General features: G+C 48.0%; 8 protein-coding genes across 8 annotated transcripts; 5 read left to right on the forward strand and 3 right to left on the reverse strand.

The window, feature by feature from the left end:
* The first annotated feature begins 15 nt into the window (after positions 1 to 15).
* On the forward strand, positions 16 to 1,780 carry EDB91DRAFT_1146019 (transcription factor S-II, central domain-containing protein). The gene is made up of 10 exons (XM_041319210.1): positions 16 to 196; positions 265 to 327; positions 387 to 552; positions 624 to 797; positions 854 to 1,050; positions 1,099 to 1,224; positions 1,274 to 1,327; positions 1,381 to 1,391; positions 1,444 to 1,464; positions 1,515 to 1,780. Exons 1-10 carry the CDS (start codon positions 134 to 136, stop codon positions 1,528 to 1,530), a joined length of 891 nt encoding a protein of 296 aa, XP_041174963.1. The 5' UTR covers positions 16 to 133; the 3' UTR covers positions 1,531 to 1,780.
* Positions 1,781 to 2,036: 256 nt separating this feature from the next.
* On the forward strand, positions 2,037 to 2,881 carry EDB91DRAFT_1146023 (uncharacterized protein). The gene is made up of 5 exons (XM_041319211.1): positions 2,037 to 2,177; positions 2,235 to 2,293; positions 2,356 to 2,377; positions 2,436 to 2,597; positions 2,652 to 2,881. Exons 1-4 carry the CDS (start codon positions 2,111 to 2,113, stop codon positions 2,525 to 2,527), a joined length of 240 nt encoding a protein of 79 aa, XP_041174964.1. The 5' UTR covers positions 2,037 to 2,110; the 3' UTR covers positions 2,528 to 2,597; positions 2,652 to 2,881.
* A 494-nt stretch (positions 2,882 to 3,375) lies between these two features.
* On the reverse strand, positions 3,376 to 3,921 carry EDB91DRAFT_1056615 (uncharacterized protein; the record flags this gene model as incomplete). Its single annotated transcript, XM_041314020.1, has 2 exons — positions 3,376 to 3,522; positions 3,544 to 3,921. 2 exons carry the CDS (start codon positions 3,919 to 3,921, stop codon positions 3,376 to 3,378), a joined length of 525 nt encoding a protein of 174 aa, XP_041174965.1.
* A 143-nt stretch (positions 3,922 to 4,064) lies between these two features.
* EDB91DRAFT_1146030 (autophagy-related protein 22-like protein) lies at positions 4,065 to 6,473 on the forward strand. The gene is made up of 8 exons (XM_041319212.1): positions 4,065 to 4,157; positions 4,213 to 4,404; positions 4,455 to 4,528; positions 4,579 to 5,301; positions 5,353 to 5,655; positions 5,717 to 5,795; positions 5,851 to 5,878; positions 5,928 to 6,473. The coding sequence occupies exons 1-8, from the start codon at positions 4,102 to 4,104 to the stop codon at positions 6,105 to 6,107; spliced, it is 1,635 nt and encodes a 544-aa protein (XP_041174966.1). The 5' UTR covers positions 4,065 to 4,101; the 3' UTR covers positions 6,108 to 6,473.
* Positions 5,922 to 6,482, forward strand: EDB91DRAFT_576820 (uncharacterized protein). The gene has a single exon (XM_041327764.1). The coding sequence runs from the start codon at positions 6,118 to 6,120 to the stop codon at positions 6,448 to 6,450; it is 333 nt and encodes a 110-aa protein (XP_041174967.1). The 5' UTR covers positions 5,922 to 6,117; the 3' UTR covers positions 6,451 to 6,482.
* A 211-nt stretch (positions 6,483 to 6,693) lies between these two features.
* Positions 6,694 to 8,637, reverse strand: EDB91DRAFT_1146033 (peptidase family M48-domain-containing protein). Its single transcript, XM_041319213.1, has 8 exons — positions 8,483 to 8,637; positions 8,181 to 8,421; positions 7,877 to 8,130; positions 7,615 to 7,822; positions 7,489 to 7,558; positions 7,246 to 7,433; positions 6,992 to 7,194; positions 6,694 to 6,937 (listed from the first exon to the last, which is right to left on the reverse strand). Exons 1-8 carry the CDS (start codon positions 8,611 to 8,613, stop codon positions 6,835 to 6,837), a joined length of 1,398 nt encoding a protein of 465 aa, XP_041174968.1. The 5' UTR covers positions 8,614 to 8,637; the 3' UTR covers positions 6,694 to 6,834.
* A 981-nt stretch (positions 8,638 to 9,618) lies between these two features.
* Positions 9,619 to 11,786, forward strand: EDB91DRAFT_577017 (uncharacterized protein). Its single transcript, XM_041327765.1, has 13 exons — positions 9,619 to 10,133; positions 10,200 to 10,232; positions 10,283 to 10,302; positions 10,354 to 10,368; positions 10,425 to 10,463; positions 10,523 to 10,551; positions 10,610 to 10,623; positions 10,674 to 10,709; positions 10,877 to 10,936; positions 10,982 to 11,116; positions 11,174 to 11,405; positions 11,462 to 11,516; positions 11,572 to 11,786. Exons 1-13 carry the CDS (start codon positions 10,061 to 10,063, stop codon positions 11,773 to 11,775), a joined length of 945 nt encoding a protein of 314 aa, XP_041174969.1. The 5' UTR covers positions 9,619 to 10,060; the 3' UTR covers positions 11,776 to 11,786.
* A 1,295-nt stretch (positions 11,787 to 13,081) lies between these two features.
* Positions 13,082 to 14,573, reverse strand: EDB91DRAFT_1146053 (uncharacterized protein). Its single transcript, XM_041319214.1, has 3 exons — positions 14,177 to 14,573; positions 13,617 to 13,986; positions 13,082 to 13,585 (listed from the first exon to the last, which is right to left on the reverse strand). The coding sequence occupies exons 1-3, from the start codon at positions 14,488 to 14,490 to the stop codon at positions 13,175 to 13,177; spliced, it is 1,095 nt and encodes a 364-aa protein (XP_041174970.1). The 5' UTR covers positions 14,491 to 14,573; the 3' UTR covers positions 13,082 to 13,174.
* Positions 14,574 to 15,481: the final 908 nt, after the last annotated feature.

Here is a 15,481-nt window from a genome sequence, read left to right on the forward strand (position 1 = left end):
AAGGAGGAGACCCTACGTACTTGTTTCCTTTAGGACTTTTTTGTGTTTCGCGGTCTTTGTTCAGGTGGTTTAAGAGGATTGAACAGTACTTGAAGTAACTTAGTGGTAGACATTAGACGTCGTTCCGTCAGCCATGTCTGAAGCAGCTGAGCTTAGGAAGCTCGTGAAACAGCTCCAAAATACTTCCACGAATGAGGTGTGTACAAATCCTTCTAGGTCAATGCTTTCAGTTTGGTTTGCTGACAAGTCCTTCCTGTACTATAGGAAAAAGTAACCATTCTGCAAATCTTGAAGAAAGACTTTCAAGTAAATGAAGCAATCCTAAGGGTAGGTATTCGTGTTTTCCCATCGTGTTTGACTCACAGTTCACTGGTGAGAATTCTTAGGAAAGCAAAGCAGGTCTTGCTGTCGGTAAATTGCGAACCCATGAGGCAAAAGAGGTCTCCGACCTAGCCAAGGAGATAGTGAAGAAGTGGAAAAATGAGGTGGAGCGTGCTAAAGGAGGTCCAGGCTCAAAGGCGGGGGCGCCTGCCAACGGCAAGGCAGGATCAAGTGAGTCCGATCCACATATACTGTTAGATTCTTATGATGACCACGATTATCGACTCTATTCCCTGACATAGCTCGCAAAGGATCTGCATCGGTGACTCCATCTAACGCCACTCCCGCTCCGATGAGCGGGAAGTCTGAATCTCGTACTGCGAAAGGAGATAAAGCAAAGGCTGGCACTGGCAACGACGTGCGGGACAGATGCACCGAACTCCTTTATGATGGCCTTGCTTTTGACTCTGGCGCTCGTGAGTTAATCCCGGACTTCAGCTTCTCTACCGACTCCCACTGACCTTGAAAATAGCCAGCGATCTGATTATGACTCGAGCAAAGGCTGTGGAAGCGGGTGTTTTTGCGCAGTTTGGCAGTGCTAACGCTGAATACAAGGGCAAGATTCGTTCTTTGTTTGTCAACCTCAAGGACAAGGGCAATCCAGGTCTGCGAGAGAGCGTTGTCAGTGGAGAACTTTTGGCCGAGAAGTTCAGCAAAATGAGCAGCGAGGTATTCCAGGAATCATAAGATCTACATTTTAGAGCTGATTTGTCCCAGGAAATGTCTTCGGAGGAAAGACGAGCAGCAGACCGAAAGATAAAGGAGGAGAACTTCTTCAAGTCCTTGGGGGCTGGCGAACAAGAAGCCGAAACTGAAGGCTTCCAGTGCGGAAGATGCAAGCAAGTAAGATATTTTCGTCGAATTTGGTGGCTTGGTATCTCATCGTTTGTAGCGCAAGTGTCGCTATCGCCAGGCGCAGACCAGAAGCGCCGACGAGCCAATGACGGTGAGTCAATGTATGATGGAAATAGGACTGAAGTTAATGTGTATTTTTTCTAGACTTTTGTGACGTACGTGACCTTTGTCTGTTGTCCAAAACATACTGATCTTTCGCCTCTACAGATGCGTCAACTGTGGCAACAAGTAAGTAAGCTGTCCTCGAGGAAAACTCGCGTCTCATTTATCACCTACAGATGGAAATTCTCGTAAATCGTTGTAGTGTCCAGGAGTGCTTCATAGTTGGCAAGTTTTTTTTCCTACTGTACCTCTTTCACTGTCCAATTGGTCGGGACATCGTTCTGTTGATCCTAGACGGCCCTGTCGTAATGATGTATACCTCCAATCTATCTTGAAAAATACCCCTTTGCTTCACACACTCATTTGTACAACTGGTGAGGCAGATGACCCATGAGGTTCTACGACATTGCCTATCCGACTTGCGTGCGGCATCTAATGATACATCGTGGGTTTCAACATTTTTGCCTCTTGCAAGATTTCAATCAAAAGCAAGTCTAGACCTGGCTAGAGCATTCTAGACCTAGCCTAGAGCGTTCCAGAGCACTCTAGATTACCTTTCGAATGCAATTTCACTGGCGGCAAAAGGTGGTAAAATGTCAGTTTCCCCGCTTGTGTGACAATACCACAGCCACCTAAACCACGTGAGTGTGGGAAAACGAGGGACTTCTGAGCAATGCACGCGTTTGTACGCGTTGCCGCGGCCATCCAGCTAGTGTCGCTTTATACGTGAACGCCGTTCCTTTTACTACTGTCTCCAACGGACTGTACAGATATGTCCGAAGATAACACCGAAGATGTCAAACCAAAGTTGAGCCTGGTCATCAACTACGAGGGTACCCGTCAGTCTTCTCGACGTGCTATTTCGGCGCGTTGCAGGTACTGATGAACCGTACTAGAAATCACTGTGAAGGTGAAGCACAACATGCCATTCCAGAAGATATTTGATGCAGCAGAGGTGAGATCCGCGGTCTTTGTGTCAAATCTTGCGTTTTCATCAACCTCCGTGACGTGCACCAGAAACGATTTGGAAAAGAAGCGGGTGGGTGGCGACTACTTCGGACAGGTAAAGGAGTTCTGTACTCACGGTGAACTTTCAGGGACGTTCAAGTTTACCTACGATGGCAAAAGGTTACGGTCCCAAGACACGCCTGTAGATGTGAGTGCTCTACTGGGCCCCGAGAACGGTTGACGCTCGTACGCTGACGCATCATCAGATGGAGATGGAAGAGGGGGATATCATTGATGCTCACTTAGAGCAGGTATGTTGTACGTTTCTCTTGTTCACCCGGTCCTAATACTGCAGTGCTCTCTAGCTAGGAGGTGGCAGAATCATATTTTAGCTGTGTATATCCCGAGGCTTCTGTAGGCCATGCAACCGGATATTATTCCTTTACTGTACCACTCTCACTATCTACCGTTCCCCATTATATCCCCTCCTCTTCGCCAAACGAAGTATATGGCTACTACTCCCGACTTGAAGTCAGTGAAGGAGATTCTTCTCTCCCACGTGCAGGCGGAATCATCCTTTACACCCCACTGCTTCTAATCGGTTTCGTAACATTCTTCGCCCTCCCTTCTCAGGTGCCTGTCAACCCCTGCCAAGTGCCCCACGAGGCCTTGTATGTCAGCTTTGCATCACTGGTGGACACATTGACTTGCTCAGATAGTGGTGACTGAATGGCTGTTCTTAACGACCTCATTTCGCGGCGGTCTTTGGCATCCTGTTGTACAGTTGTTCATGGTGGACAATGACGCTACGGGGAATACACTCGACCCTAGGATCTGGTCCTCCTCGGTAGTAAGTTGTGGACTACAGAATGCTGGACAGGAACTTCTAGTTGACGTTAAATCTACAAGGAGCGTTTAGCATCGTCTTCGTATTTTGTTGCTCACTATGAGTTTAATTTCCTGAGGCCAGGAAAATCAGCCTACTGGCCTTGGAACATCGATTGGGGGCATACATCACAGGGTCGTTAGCGGATCTGTCTACAGGAGTATCTCCCTGGCAGTGCAGTGGAAAGTGACAGAAACAAGTACTTAGAAATTGAAGTAATGGGACAGCGGGCTCGCTTCGTTGTCAAGACTTAGGAAGCTAATCAAATAGGCACGGTCATCGTCCAACTGCGCCATATGCACGTCATCGACATTTTCGCCATCCTTCAAGGCGAGCAATGCTGCGTTCTTCTAAGCTGCCATTGCCGATACAACAAATTGTTGTGTTTTGTTCGTCCCATCAGGCCAATTTCTATACCCGTTCCATGGCCATTTCAGGATGTCGAGGTTATACTCGCCTGCGTCAATGTGCTCTGCGATATTCATTGTGAGTGCGTCATCATTCTCATCCCACTGGAAATCTTCCGCAACTAGGATGTAATCATTATACACGGTGGCCAATGCAGTCGCGATCAATCGGGCGGCCCTGCATCGCGTGGAGATGCGTGGAAGTAGTACAGGATTTTGTGGCTTCTGCCGGAGTTCCTCCACTGTTTCATCCGAGTCCACTTCTTCATCGAGCTCTATTTTATGCGTACCTGTAGGTATGGAATGAGGGCGATATGATGTGGCATAGAATGTATTGCACATACTAGGAGATGCACCCATGAATGGAGTTAAGTTTCAGCAAGTAGTCGATGAATAGGAGTCAGAGCAGACGTAGCTCATTGTAGGTTGATATATAGGGGGTCCACGGAAATGGCAGAAATCACGTAATGCCTCACACCCTGCGTACAGCACCTTAACCGAGTCAACATGACAGCATAAGTAATGTCGGCCACATACAAGCAAAGGCTCAGAGGATGGCTCAGCTATGCATTTGCTAGGTGTGTAGTACCTATATACACTCTCCTCCAAATAACTTATTCACGCCGTGGATAGTGAGGTCTTTGTGGTAGTTTCCTTGACACTTTTTCTTCCCATTTGTCTGGAACAGTTTGCCCGTGACAATGGATTCTTGCAACCAGAAAAGATTGAACCTTGCTCTTCAGTCTCGAGCACTGCGCCAGAAAACGCAGATGCCAGGTGTGCAGTGAAGATTGGTTGGTTGTGGATAGATACCGCCAGTTTCAGGTGTGTCTAAGGTATTCTGAGCACTGGTGCGGATGTCCTAATACATTCAGTCTCTATGTCTACTCGATATCTGTCGCTCTGCAAGCGCTCACGGTGATTTCAATGGGTAGCATAGCCGACCGTCGTACGTTCCACACTGTTCGTTCTAGAACGAATCTTCATCATTGGTGGCAGCGTTATACAGAAAACCCCTTCTCCTCTCTTTTGCTGCGATGGGCGCATTCGCCGCGATACTTTTCCTCCTTCTACCGTCATCATCCCCTTTGTGGATGGTGTCCGCGCTATTGGCTATCTTTGCCAACGTTGGTTTTGGAGCGTCCGTAGTAGCCATGAACGCGTACCTGCCCTCATTGGCGAAAGATTCTCCAGAAGTAGTCGAAGCTTACTCCGACCTGCACCGAGATGAGAATGTCGCTCTGTCTACAAGCGCTGATGGTGAATTAGAGTCCTCTCTCGATCAAGTGTCAGATCCTCTTCTCGGGCATTCAATCCACACTAGCGCTTCTCAACCGATTTACACTGCCGCATTATCGAGAGCGACCTCGCGAATATCATCCTTGGGAATCGCTTCAGGCTATGGCGCAGGAATCATCCTTCTCTTAGTCGCACTCGTACCTGTAACCCGCCTAAATGGATCTACTTTCTCGCTCCGTCTCGCCATTGGCCTCAGCGGCATATGGTGGGCATTATTCTCGATTCCTGCTGCTATCTGGCTCCCAAACGCAAGCAACATCGACGAACCAGAATGCGGTTCTATCAAGCCAGATGACGAATGGACCTTCGGTTCAGAGATTGCAGCTGCATGGAAACGATTGGGAGTTATGCTTCGCTGGCGGGAGATAAAGCGTCTTCAACATACCTTCAGATACCTAGCCGCTTGGTTCCTTCTCTCCGATGGTCCGTGTGATTCCACCCATAACCCGCTCCTCCTAATTTGAATGTTAACAGGTTTCACTACTATAACATCAACCGCTATCCTGTTTGGGAAAACAACTCTGCACATGGAGCCTTCATCCCTCGTCCTCATCGGCGCAATCACACCAACTTCAGGAATCATCGGCTCTCTGGTGTTCCCCACCCTCCAACGTAAATTTATGTGGTCGAACCTCCACGTCCTAGTCCTCCTCGTGACGATGGTCTCGCTCATTCCGGCGTACGGGTGCTTGGGATTCCTCCCCATCTTCCAGGGAACTGTGCGCTTTGGCGGATTGACGACGCAGGGAGAAATGTTTGGTCTTGCGGTGTATTTCGGTCTGTGCCCTTCGCGAAGTGCTCGGTCCCAAGCTTTGACTGATCGGTATCGCTGTCACAGGTTTTGCGTACGGCGCATTTCAGAGCTATGCTAGAGCTTTCTACGCGGAATTATTACCTCCGGGGGAAGAAGCCCGATGGTACATTTCTCTCTCTCACAGGCATAGCACGCAGAACATTGACAAATTGCTCCAGGTACGGTCTTTTCTCGATAACAGACAAGGTTGGCAGATTGGTTTCCAAGTTTACTTTACCCTGACATGTCTATATAGTCGAGTTCTTTCGTTGGTCCGCTCATCGTCGGCCTTATCGCGGATAGCACGGGGAACATCCGCTACGCGTTCTTTTTCCTTGTGTTTATGGTATGGGCGGCTGTGCCTGTGCTCCTCAGCGTGGACGTCGATGAGGGAAGGCAGGACGCAAGGGAATATGCCCAGCTAAAACCTAGGTGACTGAGCGTGGATGGTGGTTAGGCGTGAGGATAATGGGCCTGGCGTGACAGCTCGTGGTAGAACGCGAAATCTGCTCATTCACCAAATGTACTTTGTCGAGATTTCACGAGATTCAACCTCATGTGATTTCATTTGGACAGTCGTCCTTGTGTTCCTAACTGCGATGTTTGTATGTGCAGCCGGGGTAGCCGGTGGGGTGGCAACTGGAGCAATACTTTGGTATGAGAGCAGTAAGCCCTTGGGGGTGACAGCTGTTGTCATACCAGGATGTACACCGTTCATTGTGGTAGTATATACTGTCATCGGATTTAGGGGTCGTTTGGCTCAAGCTCCTACTGTCTAATACATAATTCATTGTGGCACCAATTACATAAAATAAGACGTACCAGCTTTCGTGGCAAAGCCCGCTACCTGTTTGCTTGTTCACAAATGCTTGTTGTTTTTGATCTTCAGTGAGCAAACAGAGACGTGACAAGGAAGACATTCCTTAGCGGGGGATAAGAGGGGTTGATGAGTAATAGTTGGGGAGTGCCAGGTGTTCGGAGTTGCAGCGTTCGAGTCACCAGGTTTTTGTTCCTCTTCAATTGATCAGGATCAGAGCAGTCTGGCGCCCATAGGTTAGATTGTGTCACTTCTGTCAACAGAATCGACTAAAGGATGAAATATATAATTTTATCAGATGCTTGTACTGTAGGTACTTAATCGGACGGAAGTGAGTTTCTAGAGTCTACAACTCCTTCTTCACTACTCCATCCTTCTTAGCCTGGAATGCCTGGAGGGCCTTCAATCGCTCTGTCAATGTGGGGTGCGAGTGGTGATAAGCCGAGTATCTATATCAAGAACCAATCAGTATGCCGATTCCAAAGCATCACAACTCGACTTACAGCCAATCAACCCATACGGTGCTCAGATTCTTGACATGGAGCGTGATCAACGCCCTTGAAAGCCTCTCACCCATATCCTTCATCTCCGGAGCCGACAACCGGTCTTGCATCTCACACGCGAAACGGTCAGCCTCCCATTCAAACTGGCGCGAAAGGAAATTAAGCGCGATGCCGATGATGGCTTCTAGGGGGCTGAGAATCATCTGCGTTCAGAGTCAGCGTCATATGCGTGGAAAGAACACAGAAGAACGCGCCTGGAATAGCAAAAATGCGACGATAGTTGGCGGGCGGACAGAAACGGCCTCGGAGAAGTCGAATGCGCGGAGGAACTGAGGTGCGTGTAGAAACGCGGGGAACATGGCAAGGATGGTGAAGATGTGGACTTGGGATACGCAGAGCAATTTTGTTGGGTGCATGTGGTACCAGTGGCCGAGCTCATGCGCTGATCCACGACATTTAATTAACAGACCATGAAAGAAAAGAAAATAGGTACACACCTAAAACTGCCTCGACTTCGTCGGCCTTGCTTTCTTTGATCAGGGTATCGAAGATGACGATATGTTTGCTCTGATTCATGATGAGCAGGATATTCTAGAAGGTGAGGGGTAGGTAATATTACGAACCCAGGGCAACCCGAAGAAGTAAGCGTTGCTATGAGAGCTACGCTTCGAACCGTCGATCTCGTACAAATGCTTCAAGGGGAACTTGAGCTTCGTAGCGAGTGATTCAGTCCTCGTGCGCAACTCGCCCTCTTTGAGGGGCGAAAGCTTGTTGAACAGTGGTTGTATCACGGTTGGATATATGATAACCATGCTGATCTGGAAGGCCAGGCTAAAGGAGAAGGAATATCAGCAGTCCCTTACCAGGAAAATGAAAGAAGCGAACAGGAATGCCATAAGCCATGGAACAAATCGGTCTCCAGCCCACTTGAAGACGTAAAGGAAAGCGGCGAGGAATGGCATGCCGATGACGAAGCCAATCGCCCAGCTTTTCAAGAGGTCTGTGATGAATAACATGGGTGTAGTCTTGTTAAAGCCGTGCTTCTCTTCCAAAACAAACGTTTGGTATACAGAGAGAGGTGTCGAAGGTATGGATGAAATGATGAAGAGCACGATAACAAACGCAAGGGATTGCAAAATCTGTGTTCAGTCAGTTTGGAGGTTCGGATTGAGTGGGGGGCGCCACGAACCTCGTACTCGCTGCCATATCCGAAGTAGGCGATCGTCCGTGCACCCATATCCCATGCGAATGCGTATAATCCGTAATGGAGCATAGCGGAATCAAGCGCTTGCTTAAACAATCCAGTAATAAGGGAGAATTTGGCTTTGTCCTTGCCATAATTCTGGGACTTCTTGAATGCTTCGGCATCAAAGTGGCCCGCTAGAACCTCTGGAGGGGAAGTTTTTGAATACAGAGGATACTGGCGGAGTCTGCAATCCAAAAAAAAACTAGTAAGCTAGGAAGGAGAATTGAACGGAGTAGTAAACTGACATAAGGTAAGACTCGAACAGCGTAACGCCCCATGAGAAAGCTTGAACGTAAAACTTCCAGTCAATTGGATCGGTTGCAACAAAAGATAACTTTTGCTGGAGTGCTGCGAGCTGAATGTGCAGCAGATCCATGGTGCAGTACAGTCCTGGGCGTTAGCGAAACGTCAGCGAAACATTGCTGTTTTATGACACGTGCTCATCGACCACGTGACGTCAGACGTGTCAGTCTGACATAGCAGTGACGTAAAATATTTAGGCAGAACCAACCAACCACTGATCATATAACTCACCACCGCACCATCGCCCAATCATTGTATACCCGCCTGGCAGTCGTGTCCCTATTTACCTCGCCGCCAAACTTCCCCACGCACAACTTCTGCAATTCTTGGGCTCCCTCCTCTAGAACGTGGAGTATGCGGAAAAGCTCTCGACGAGACAGCGATTTATCTGTGGAAAAGCCGGAGAGGATCGTGAGGAGTTGGTTTACTTTCAGGTGTTAGTGTAGTTCTGGCACCGTGGTTCATATGGCTCGTCCTATCCACATCCCTGCACAGTGAAACGTGTGAGTCGACAATGATATGTACACATAGTGCTGTGAATGCATTCTGACGACGTGCAAAAAGATTGTGACCGTGTTGAGCCCATCGAGGATATGGCGATGATCAGATGGATCAATATTTATCATTGAGAACATTGAGCTTATACAGTACAGTTACCAGTAAGTGTTTGGCCATGAAACCGTATACTACTGCGCGATCCTGCACGATCATGATATAGTAATTGCTTCTGACTCTCATTTCGTCTCGATTTAACTTAGGGCCATTTCGGTCACGTCAGAACCTATCTCAGTCTCCAGGCTGTGAAGGTTGATGCCATCATCACCATCGCACTAACTACAAATCGAGTGCAGTGCGTTTTGAATCTACTTTTTTTTTTTTTTTTTTTTTAATTCAAATTTATTGACCTTTGGGGTCGTAAACCCTATGTCGGACATAGCCCTATTCAGGTGCGGGGGGCTTAATGCTAAGGACAAGGACGGAGATTAGGTATTGAGAGGTGTGCTTAGTGGGGAAGTTAGCAGCAGGGTAGGACAGGCGAGTTATCTCTTTGCTTCATCTGGACCTCCTCTATGTTTGAACATGTCTGATTTTTCTGGCGTCATGCAGACAGAATGAAATTTGTTGCGATTGAGTGAGGATACGATGTTCATTAAGAAACATGGACAAGTTTTCCGACGGCCACATTAGCCATGACACCTACAGGGCCTGTGCCAAGTCAATGAACTTCTTTTTCACTGATGGAACACTTCTTAATTGACTGATGTCCGTGTAGCAGATACTGCGCATGTCACTGCTTTGCTGTTTGACGATTAGTATCTATGAGGACCCCTGGATTGACTTCCTCTTTCTACCTGACTTCATGCAAAAATACTGCTTCGGTCAATCAAGGCAGGAATGGGTATAATCTTTATCATGCTCCTTTCGGCGATAAAAGCGCTGGACGATTGGTATATCTAGCATGAACTCCATTATCGTACAACGTCCGCAGAGTTCGCCGCTCCCTCACCCATCTTCTAACAATGACGTTGATCTCAAATCGTCCCATTTGGTGGCCGTCCATCAATGCGAGTAATGTCAACGGCTATTTTGTAGGTTCGTGTAGAGCCACTTGGTTGATGGTGGTGATGTATTGATCTAACCTTGGCTGCGGCTTCGCAGTTGCCAGTTGTGCTGGGCTGGTGTACGATTTCGGTGAGAAAGATAGAATTAAGGAATTACTGATATCCTCATGGTTTCTCCAGTACTTTCATTCGGACAGGAGGTAGGTTGATGGCATTACCGGAGCAATCATCTCACCAGGAACGGTTTATAGGTTGAACTGATCTGGGTGAGCAGAGTCCCATGTCAGAAGAACAAAGTAACCCTAAAATTAATATGTGGCAGAAGCAACGCTGGTCCCTGATGACCATTCTGTATCTGACTGTGTGTATCTTGCGTTAAAAATGTCGTTGGTAAGTGGTGCTAACCTGAAAATATCTCAGGTGCGCTATGCTGGAATACCACTTGCTATGTATGTATGGAAGGCTAAGCAGTTGGCGTTGTACTAATTAGCCATATCTCGCAATCAGCGCGAGCATACTGTGTATGTCTCATTATACACAGCGTTTGTCTCTTCTGACTAGCGGTATACAGTTAGCGTTACGACAATACCGCTGACAGATAAAGTGAGTATTCTGCTCCGATCCCTGCATTCCTGTCCAATTAACCGCACTCCCATGTAGGGGTGAGTGAGATTATTGACCAGCTTATTAGTTCACCATAATGACCGCCACAGCTGTGAGTTTGGCTCGAGCGTGTTGTCTCTTTCAAGGCTGACCGCTAACTGGATTTGGCAGGCCTGATTTCATACCTCGTAGTGGATTGGACGCGTGTCCTCGTAAATCAAATACTAGGCAGTGAGTTATACTGGAATACCTTGACTTAACTGAAACATGCGAAAGTCATTCTGATCGCTCGGTTAAATGCGATGTATCAGCGATCGAGAAAGGTGCTGGTATTTCTTGTGTCCATCTTACTGTCTGTCTGCATCGCCAACATAACGATTGCTGCATTTTCAGTGAGACATGGTTCGGGGGGTAAGTTTAATTATGGATGAAAGACTTAAGTGCACCAGGCTCATTGATGAATACCAGAGGAGCTCATTCTATCCGGCACGTATAGGTGCACTGCTGAATTCGAGGAAAGTTCCCTAGGTCTGGATACCATCACTTGGTACATTTCCATTGGATGGGAGTCAATCGCAATGTGTTTTGCAATTTGGATTGCTGTAAAACGCTTCCGGGAACTGCGACAACTATCGACACGAGGGATCCTCGGGGACTGTTTTACGGTATTGATCCAAACTCACGTGGCTTATTTTGCGAGGTGAGCTCATAACGTCAATGCAGTTTTCCTTTTCGCTGAAGTTCCGCGCCCGCTAGCTTTCTTGCTGCTTCTTGCTTCGAGATCGGTTATCTGCTTTCACCGTTGTCAGCGGTATGTTGATCTGCTGCTGACCTCTGCATGCGATCACAGTTCATCATTTCTACAGAACACCATGTCCCTGGAAAGTCAGATTTATGCCGGTCTCCTTCAAATTTTCACCGTCGTGCAGTTGTTTGTGCTGGGACCACGTCTGATCCTTAGCGTTCGACAATTTAATGCTAAACTCGTGGCCGGTCCCGATATAGCAACCGCCATGACTTCAGTTGATTTCCAGGAGCGTGTGCATGTGTCAACTAGCAGCAGTGTGTAGCATGGGAGATGCTTGATGTAATTAACAGTCATTAGATACTCTGCAGGAGCGGGAGAATGTATGTTTGTGTTCCAAGTTTCGTCCTGGTATTCTGAAGTAGCCTTGAAAAGAGACAGGTCTGGAGGGTTCAACCAAAATGGAAAAAAGTGCCTGGTACTCGAACTGAATCCTGGAGAAAGTGACGTTGACGTCTCCATTCTGGTCCATCATTTATCAAGTCTAATTATGTGCTTTGCGACTTTGTGCTGGCATGATGAACCATGTTTTGGCTCCTTTCAGAGGTCTTGTCGACTCTTCATCGTCAAAAGATATTTTCACGTACCGCGTTACATGATCCTTCTCGTCTTTAAACCCTCAAACATCAGAATCACCGTTCGCTAGCATTTCAAGTGGAGTCCGGTCAACACTGCCCGTGTGATTAGGTTCGTAGCCTGCAAGGAAGTTATCAATATCACACCCTGCAGCGAAAGGGGCCATCATATCACCATTCTACTCCTCATTTTGTCTCCGTTCACGATCTAAGTGCCATTGTTTCACGAGCTGAGAAGCAGCAATTCGACTATGCTCGCGTTCCTGTTCTCGTTCTTGTTACTCTTCGGTAGGCAGGACTACGATTATATAACCGAGGAAGAAATGATAAACTGAGTTCTCCCAAGCCCCTATTGGGAGCCTGTGGTGGCAGCAAATGATAGAGGCGCGTGCGGCTGACGGTCTTGGTACGAGGATGTTGAGCACTGATAGGCGATAGATAGGATGGGCAGTGCTAAAAGGGCAGAGCTTGCTGCGGCTTGCATATCAAGGGGGTGCTAATGTAATACAGATTTAACAGCCGCGCTAGGAGTACAGCTAGTCAGAGCCGAGCGGCGAATTTCGAATGGACTGTTCTTGCGAGAGCCAGGATCATAAAGTACCTCGGCTCGAGGCTTTTGAAGGGATTGAAGCCTAGTGAGGGAGATAGAGACTGTTTAAATGACATGAATCCAATAGCTGCATGGTGACTAAAACTTTGTCCGCGTGCGGGGGAATACTTGAACGCGTCGTTACGCATCAAAGCTTATTTTGTCTCAGCGCTTCGAGAGGTCCTAGCCCGTCGTCCAATCTTGCGGTGGAGCTCCGTTGCAACAGAAAAAAAAGCAGAGGTCCACTGTGTGCAGAGGAATAGTGGGCAGGGGTAACACGATGGGTACTGAAGGTAGGACATCACGTCAGATCATATGCTTTTTGTTCGAGCGCTTCACTGAGAACGCCCCGCCTATCATGCCGAAACGGCATGTGCCACGACCCCGGGCCTTGCGCTATTTAAAAAAGAGGGTTCAAATGCTGTGTATTCCAGCGATCCGTGTTTCAGATTCAAGGGACATTGTATCCGAGAAACAAAAATATAGTCACCATACAGTTATCACGAATCTGAGGAGTTTGACTGATCTTCAACTCTACTCAAAGTTTGTCCTTGTCGTGTACGGCGTTGCGCAGCCCACTCCCTAGCTCTAGCACGCCGAGCCTCCTGCTCAGCCTCCTCCAACCGTGCATCACGGTTCTCAGGCGGATTCGAGGTCGCAGTAGAACTCTCACCGACCTTGAGGGAAGGTATATCTCCACTCTCAGACCCTTCCTCGCTACCTTCATCGTCACTATCTCCATACGCAGCGAGTCCTCCCAGACCTGCCTTCTGCGAGGCCCGCAGCGATTGAACTGATTGGTTGACTTTTTCTTGTCTGAGCTTCTCCTTGGTTGTGCGCCACGCTCGTGACCACCGTCCCCTTAAGAATGCAAATCTTTTATCTGCACCGTGGTTTGCAAGAATGCGCATCTTCCAGTTGTGCAGGATTAGGAGACGAGACAAGGTGTAGTGCTGTTCTTTTCATAAGCTCTGATTGGGCATCATCGGGCTGGAACAGAAAATAATATGTTATTCCGACTACAAGTGCTAGTGGATGACCACTTACCTCCTCATCGCTACATCCCCAAAGATCTGAGTGTTCGCTTTCGTCGGTCGCAGCAAGAGCTCTTAGGCGTTCCTCTCTGTTTCGGTCAATAAGACGCCTACGTTTCTCGCGCTGGTAGTCCTCAATTTCGAGTGGCGCAAAGAAAAAAGTATCCTCAGTGTCAGACGGCAAGTCTGACCATCCGGTTGGAGACAGAGATCTTGGTTGAGAGGCATTCGAACTTGCATGTCCCGGGAGGGCATCAAGCAAAAGACGAGCGTCATATCTGAGCGGGTTTTGTGTCAGACCGGGTGGAACAGAGGATAACGATGAAAGCATATCTTCCAATCCAAAGTGGATAGATAGAACATAGATCCGACGGATCAACTCAGATAAACATTGCATATAATTGCCTCGTTGTGTTTTAGGACGACTCGCCATAACTTAGCAATGACCCTACTACTAGTGAGACCCACCTGTCCACCCAAGTAGCTTTATCGTCTGACGCTTCGGGGAAAGAAGGATCCGAGTTGAAGGGTAGGAAGTTTCTTGTGCTAGTACCCCATTGTAAGAGAGCACTACCAATTTGAGGGTCGTTTGCATCAGCCCCCAAAGTTGGAGGATCTGGCACCTCAAGGGAAAGTGCTGTTGAAAGAGACTGGGGGCCGCGGATGACAGTAGCCTCGTATGCTTGAATAGACAAAGAAAGATCTGGTGCGATTATCGCTGCCGAAGCTGCCAGGTTACTAGTCTTGGATGCAGCCTTGCGGTACTTGCGTTTATGGGACATTTCCAAACGCCTCTCGTACGTTCAATTGGCAGCTGGAAGGTTGAATGAAGCTCTTAAGGTTATGCGAGAGGCACGGACGAACCTACACAGCGTGAGAAGCATTTCAAGACTGTCAGAACCGACTTTACGTTACTTCAAGATGTTTCAGCGTGAACACTAGTAACATCGATATCGTCGGCGATGACGAGGTAAAAATTGGATGGAAACTTGCTGATCTAGTCTCCCGCCAGCGGATGAATCAAAAGGGAGGCATCATATCTTTACATCTTTTGGCACACGCGTGTAGATTCAGTGGAGTACTTATCGGCTTGCAAGTCGTTGGCTCGCTGTTCCCATGCACTCGGGATGCCATCTAATTGCAGCGCACTGATCTCTTTAGTACCTGATTGGAGACTAAAAGTCTCCTAAATGTGGTGAGTCGCATGCGACACGTCTTCATATTTAACTTCTCCCGCTCCTCTAGGCGACTTTCCAATCTAATGATATGATGCATTCACCGTTTGGATGTCTGGGCGCACTGATTAGGGCATTGGGGTAGAATCTGCCCAGTAGCACGAATCTATTCGCGCTAACTTGAGATATTCGGATGCTGAAAAGTTAGAACGAGTCTCACATGGGAGGATCAAGGTGCCTCAATCATGGGGACACTCACCTGCGTCACTTTCAGGAGATATCTAGCTAGTCGGTACCGCGTGCATTCCCCTCGGGTTACCTTGTGTTCCTTAGGGGCGGTTCCGACCAGTTCTCAAGGTTCTATTCTGACCATCAGGCTTTCTGCCTCACAAGGACCACATACGTTATCCTCCTCGTCAGAAGCTGATGACCCACTATTTCCGTCACACTCACAAGATACCTAATCACGCGCACTCGGGGTATCTCGAGACCTCAATTATGGTTGGTACTTTGGCATCCTTATCCGCAGGTATAAATCGCGGCGGATATGCTAACTAGGTAGCTGCTTCTCTGCACTGATTGAAACCCTCATTTACCT

The sequence above is a fragment of the Suillus paluster genome (assembly GCF_016628075.1).
Source record: "Suillus paluster strain FC165 chromosome Unknown EDB91scaffold_46, whole genome shotgun sequence".
NCBI classification, from domain to species: domain Eukaryota; kingdom Fungi; phylum Basidiomycota; class Agaricomycetes; order Boletales; family Suillaceae; genus Suillus; species Suillus paluster.

Coding starts and splice junctions, on each gene's coding strand:
- EDB91DRAFT_1146030 (XM_041319212.1), top strand. CDS start 4,102: ATGTCGGCCACATACAAGCAAAGGCTCAGAGGATGGCTCAGCTATGCA. Junction 4,158..4,212: donor CTCAGCTATGCATTTGCTAG/GTGTGTAGTACC, acceptor CGCCGTGGATAG/TGAGGTCTTTGTGGTAGTTT. Junction 4,529..4,578: donor GGGTAGCATAGCCGACCGTC/GTACGTTCCACA, acceptor CATTGGTGGCAG/CGTTATACAGAAAACCCCTT.
- EDB91DRAFT_1146033 (XM_041319213.1), bottom strand. CDS start 8,613: ATGGATCTGCTGCACATTCAGCTCGCAGCACTCCAGCAAAAGTTATCT. Junction 7,195..7,245: donor TCGCATTTTTGCTATTCCAG/GCGCGTTCTTCT, acceptor CTCTGAACGCAG/ATGATTCTCAGCCCCCTAGA. Junction 6,938..6,991: donor ACCGTATGGGTTGATTGGCT/GTAAGTCGAGTT, acceptor TTCTTGATATAG/ATACTCGGCTTATCACCACT.
- EDB91DRAFT_576820 (XM_041327764.1), top strand. CDS start 6,118: ATGGTGGTTAGGCGTGAGGATAATGGGCCTGGCGTGACAGCTCGTGGT.
- EDB91DRAFT_1146053 (XM_041319214.1), bottom strand. CDS start 14,490: ATGTCCCATAAACGCAAGTACCGCAAGGCTGCATCCAAGACTAGTAAC. Junction 13,987..14,176: donor AAAGCTACTTGGGTGGACAG/GTGGGTCTCACT, acceptor AAACCCGCTCAG/ATATGACGCTCGTCTTTTGC. Junction 13,586..13,616: donor AAAGAACAGCACTACACCTT/GTCTCGTCTCCT, acceptor CACAACTGGAAG/ATGCGCATTCTTGCAAACCA.
- EDB91DRAFT_577017 (XM_041327765.1), top strand. CDS start 10,061: ATGACGTTGATCTCAAATCGTCCCATTTGGTGGCCGTCCATCAATGCG. Junction 10,134..10,199: donor TGTCAACGGCTATTTTGTAG/GTTCGTGTAGAG, acceptor GCGGCTTCGCAG/TTGCCAGTTGTGCTGGGCTG. Junction 10,710..10,876: donor ACCGCTGACAGATAAAGTGA/GTATTCTGCTCC, acceptor TGGATTTGGCAG/GCCTGATTTCATACCTCGTA.
- EDB91DRAFT_1146019 (XM_041319210.1), top strand. CDS start 134: ATGTCTGAAGCAGCTGAGCTTAGGAAGCTCGTGAAACAGCTCCAAAAT. Junction 197..264: donor AAAATACTTCCACGAATGAG/GTGTGTACAAAT, acceptor CCTGTACTATAG/GAAAAAGTAACCATTCTGCA. Junction 798..853: donor TGCTTTTGACTCTGGCGCTC/GTGAGTTAATCC, acceptor CCTTGAAAATAG/CCAGCGATCTGATTATGACT.
- EDB91DRAFT_1146023 (XM_041319211.1), top strand. CDS start 2,111: ATGTCCGAAGATAACACCGAAGATGTCAAACCAAAGTTGAGCCTGGTC. Junction 2,178..2,234: donor CATCAACTACGAGGGTACCC/GTCAGTCTTCTC, acceptor GAACCGTACTAG/AAATCACTGTGAAGGTGAAG. Junction 2,378..2,435: donor ACGATTTGGAAAAGAAGCGG/GTGGGTGGCGAC, acceptor GTGAACTTTCAG/GGACGTTCAAGTTTACCTAC.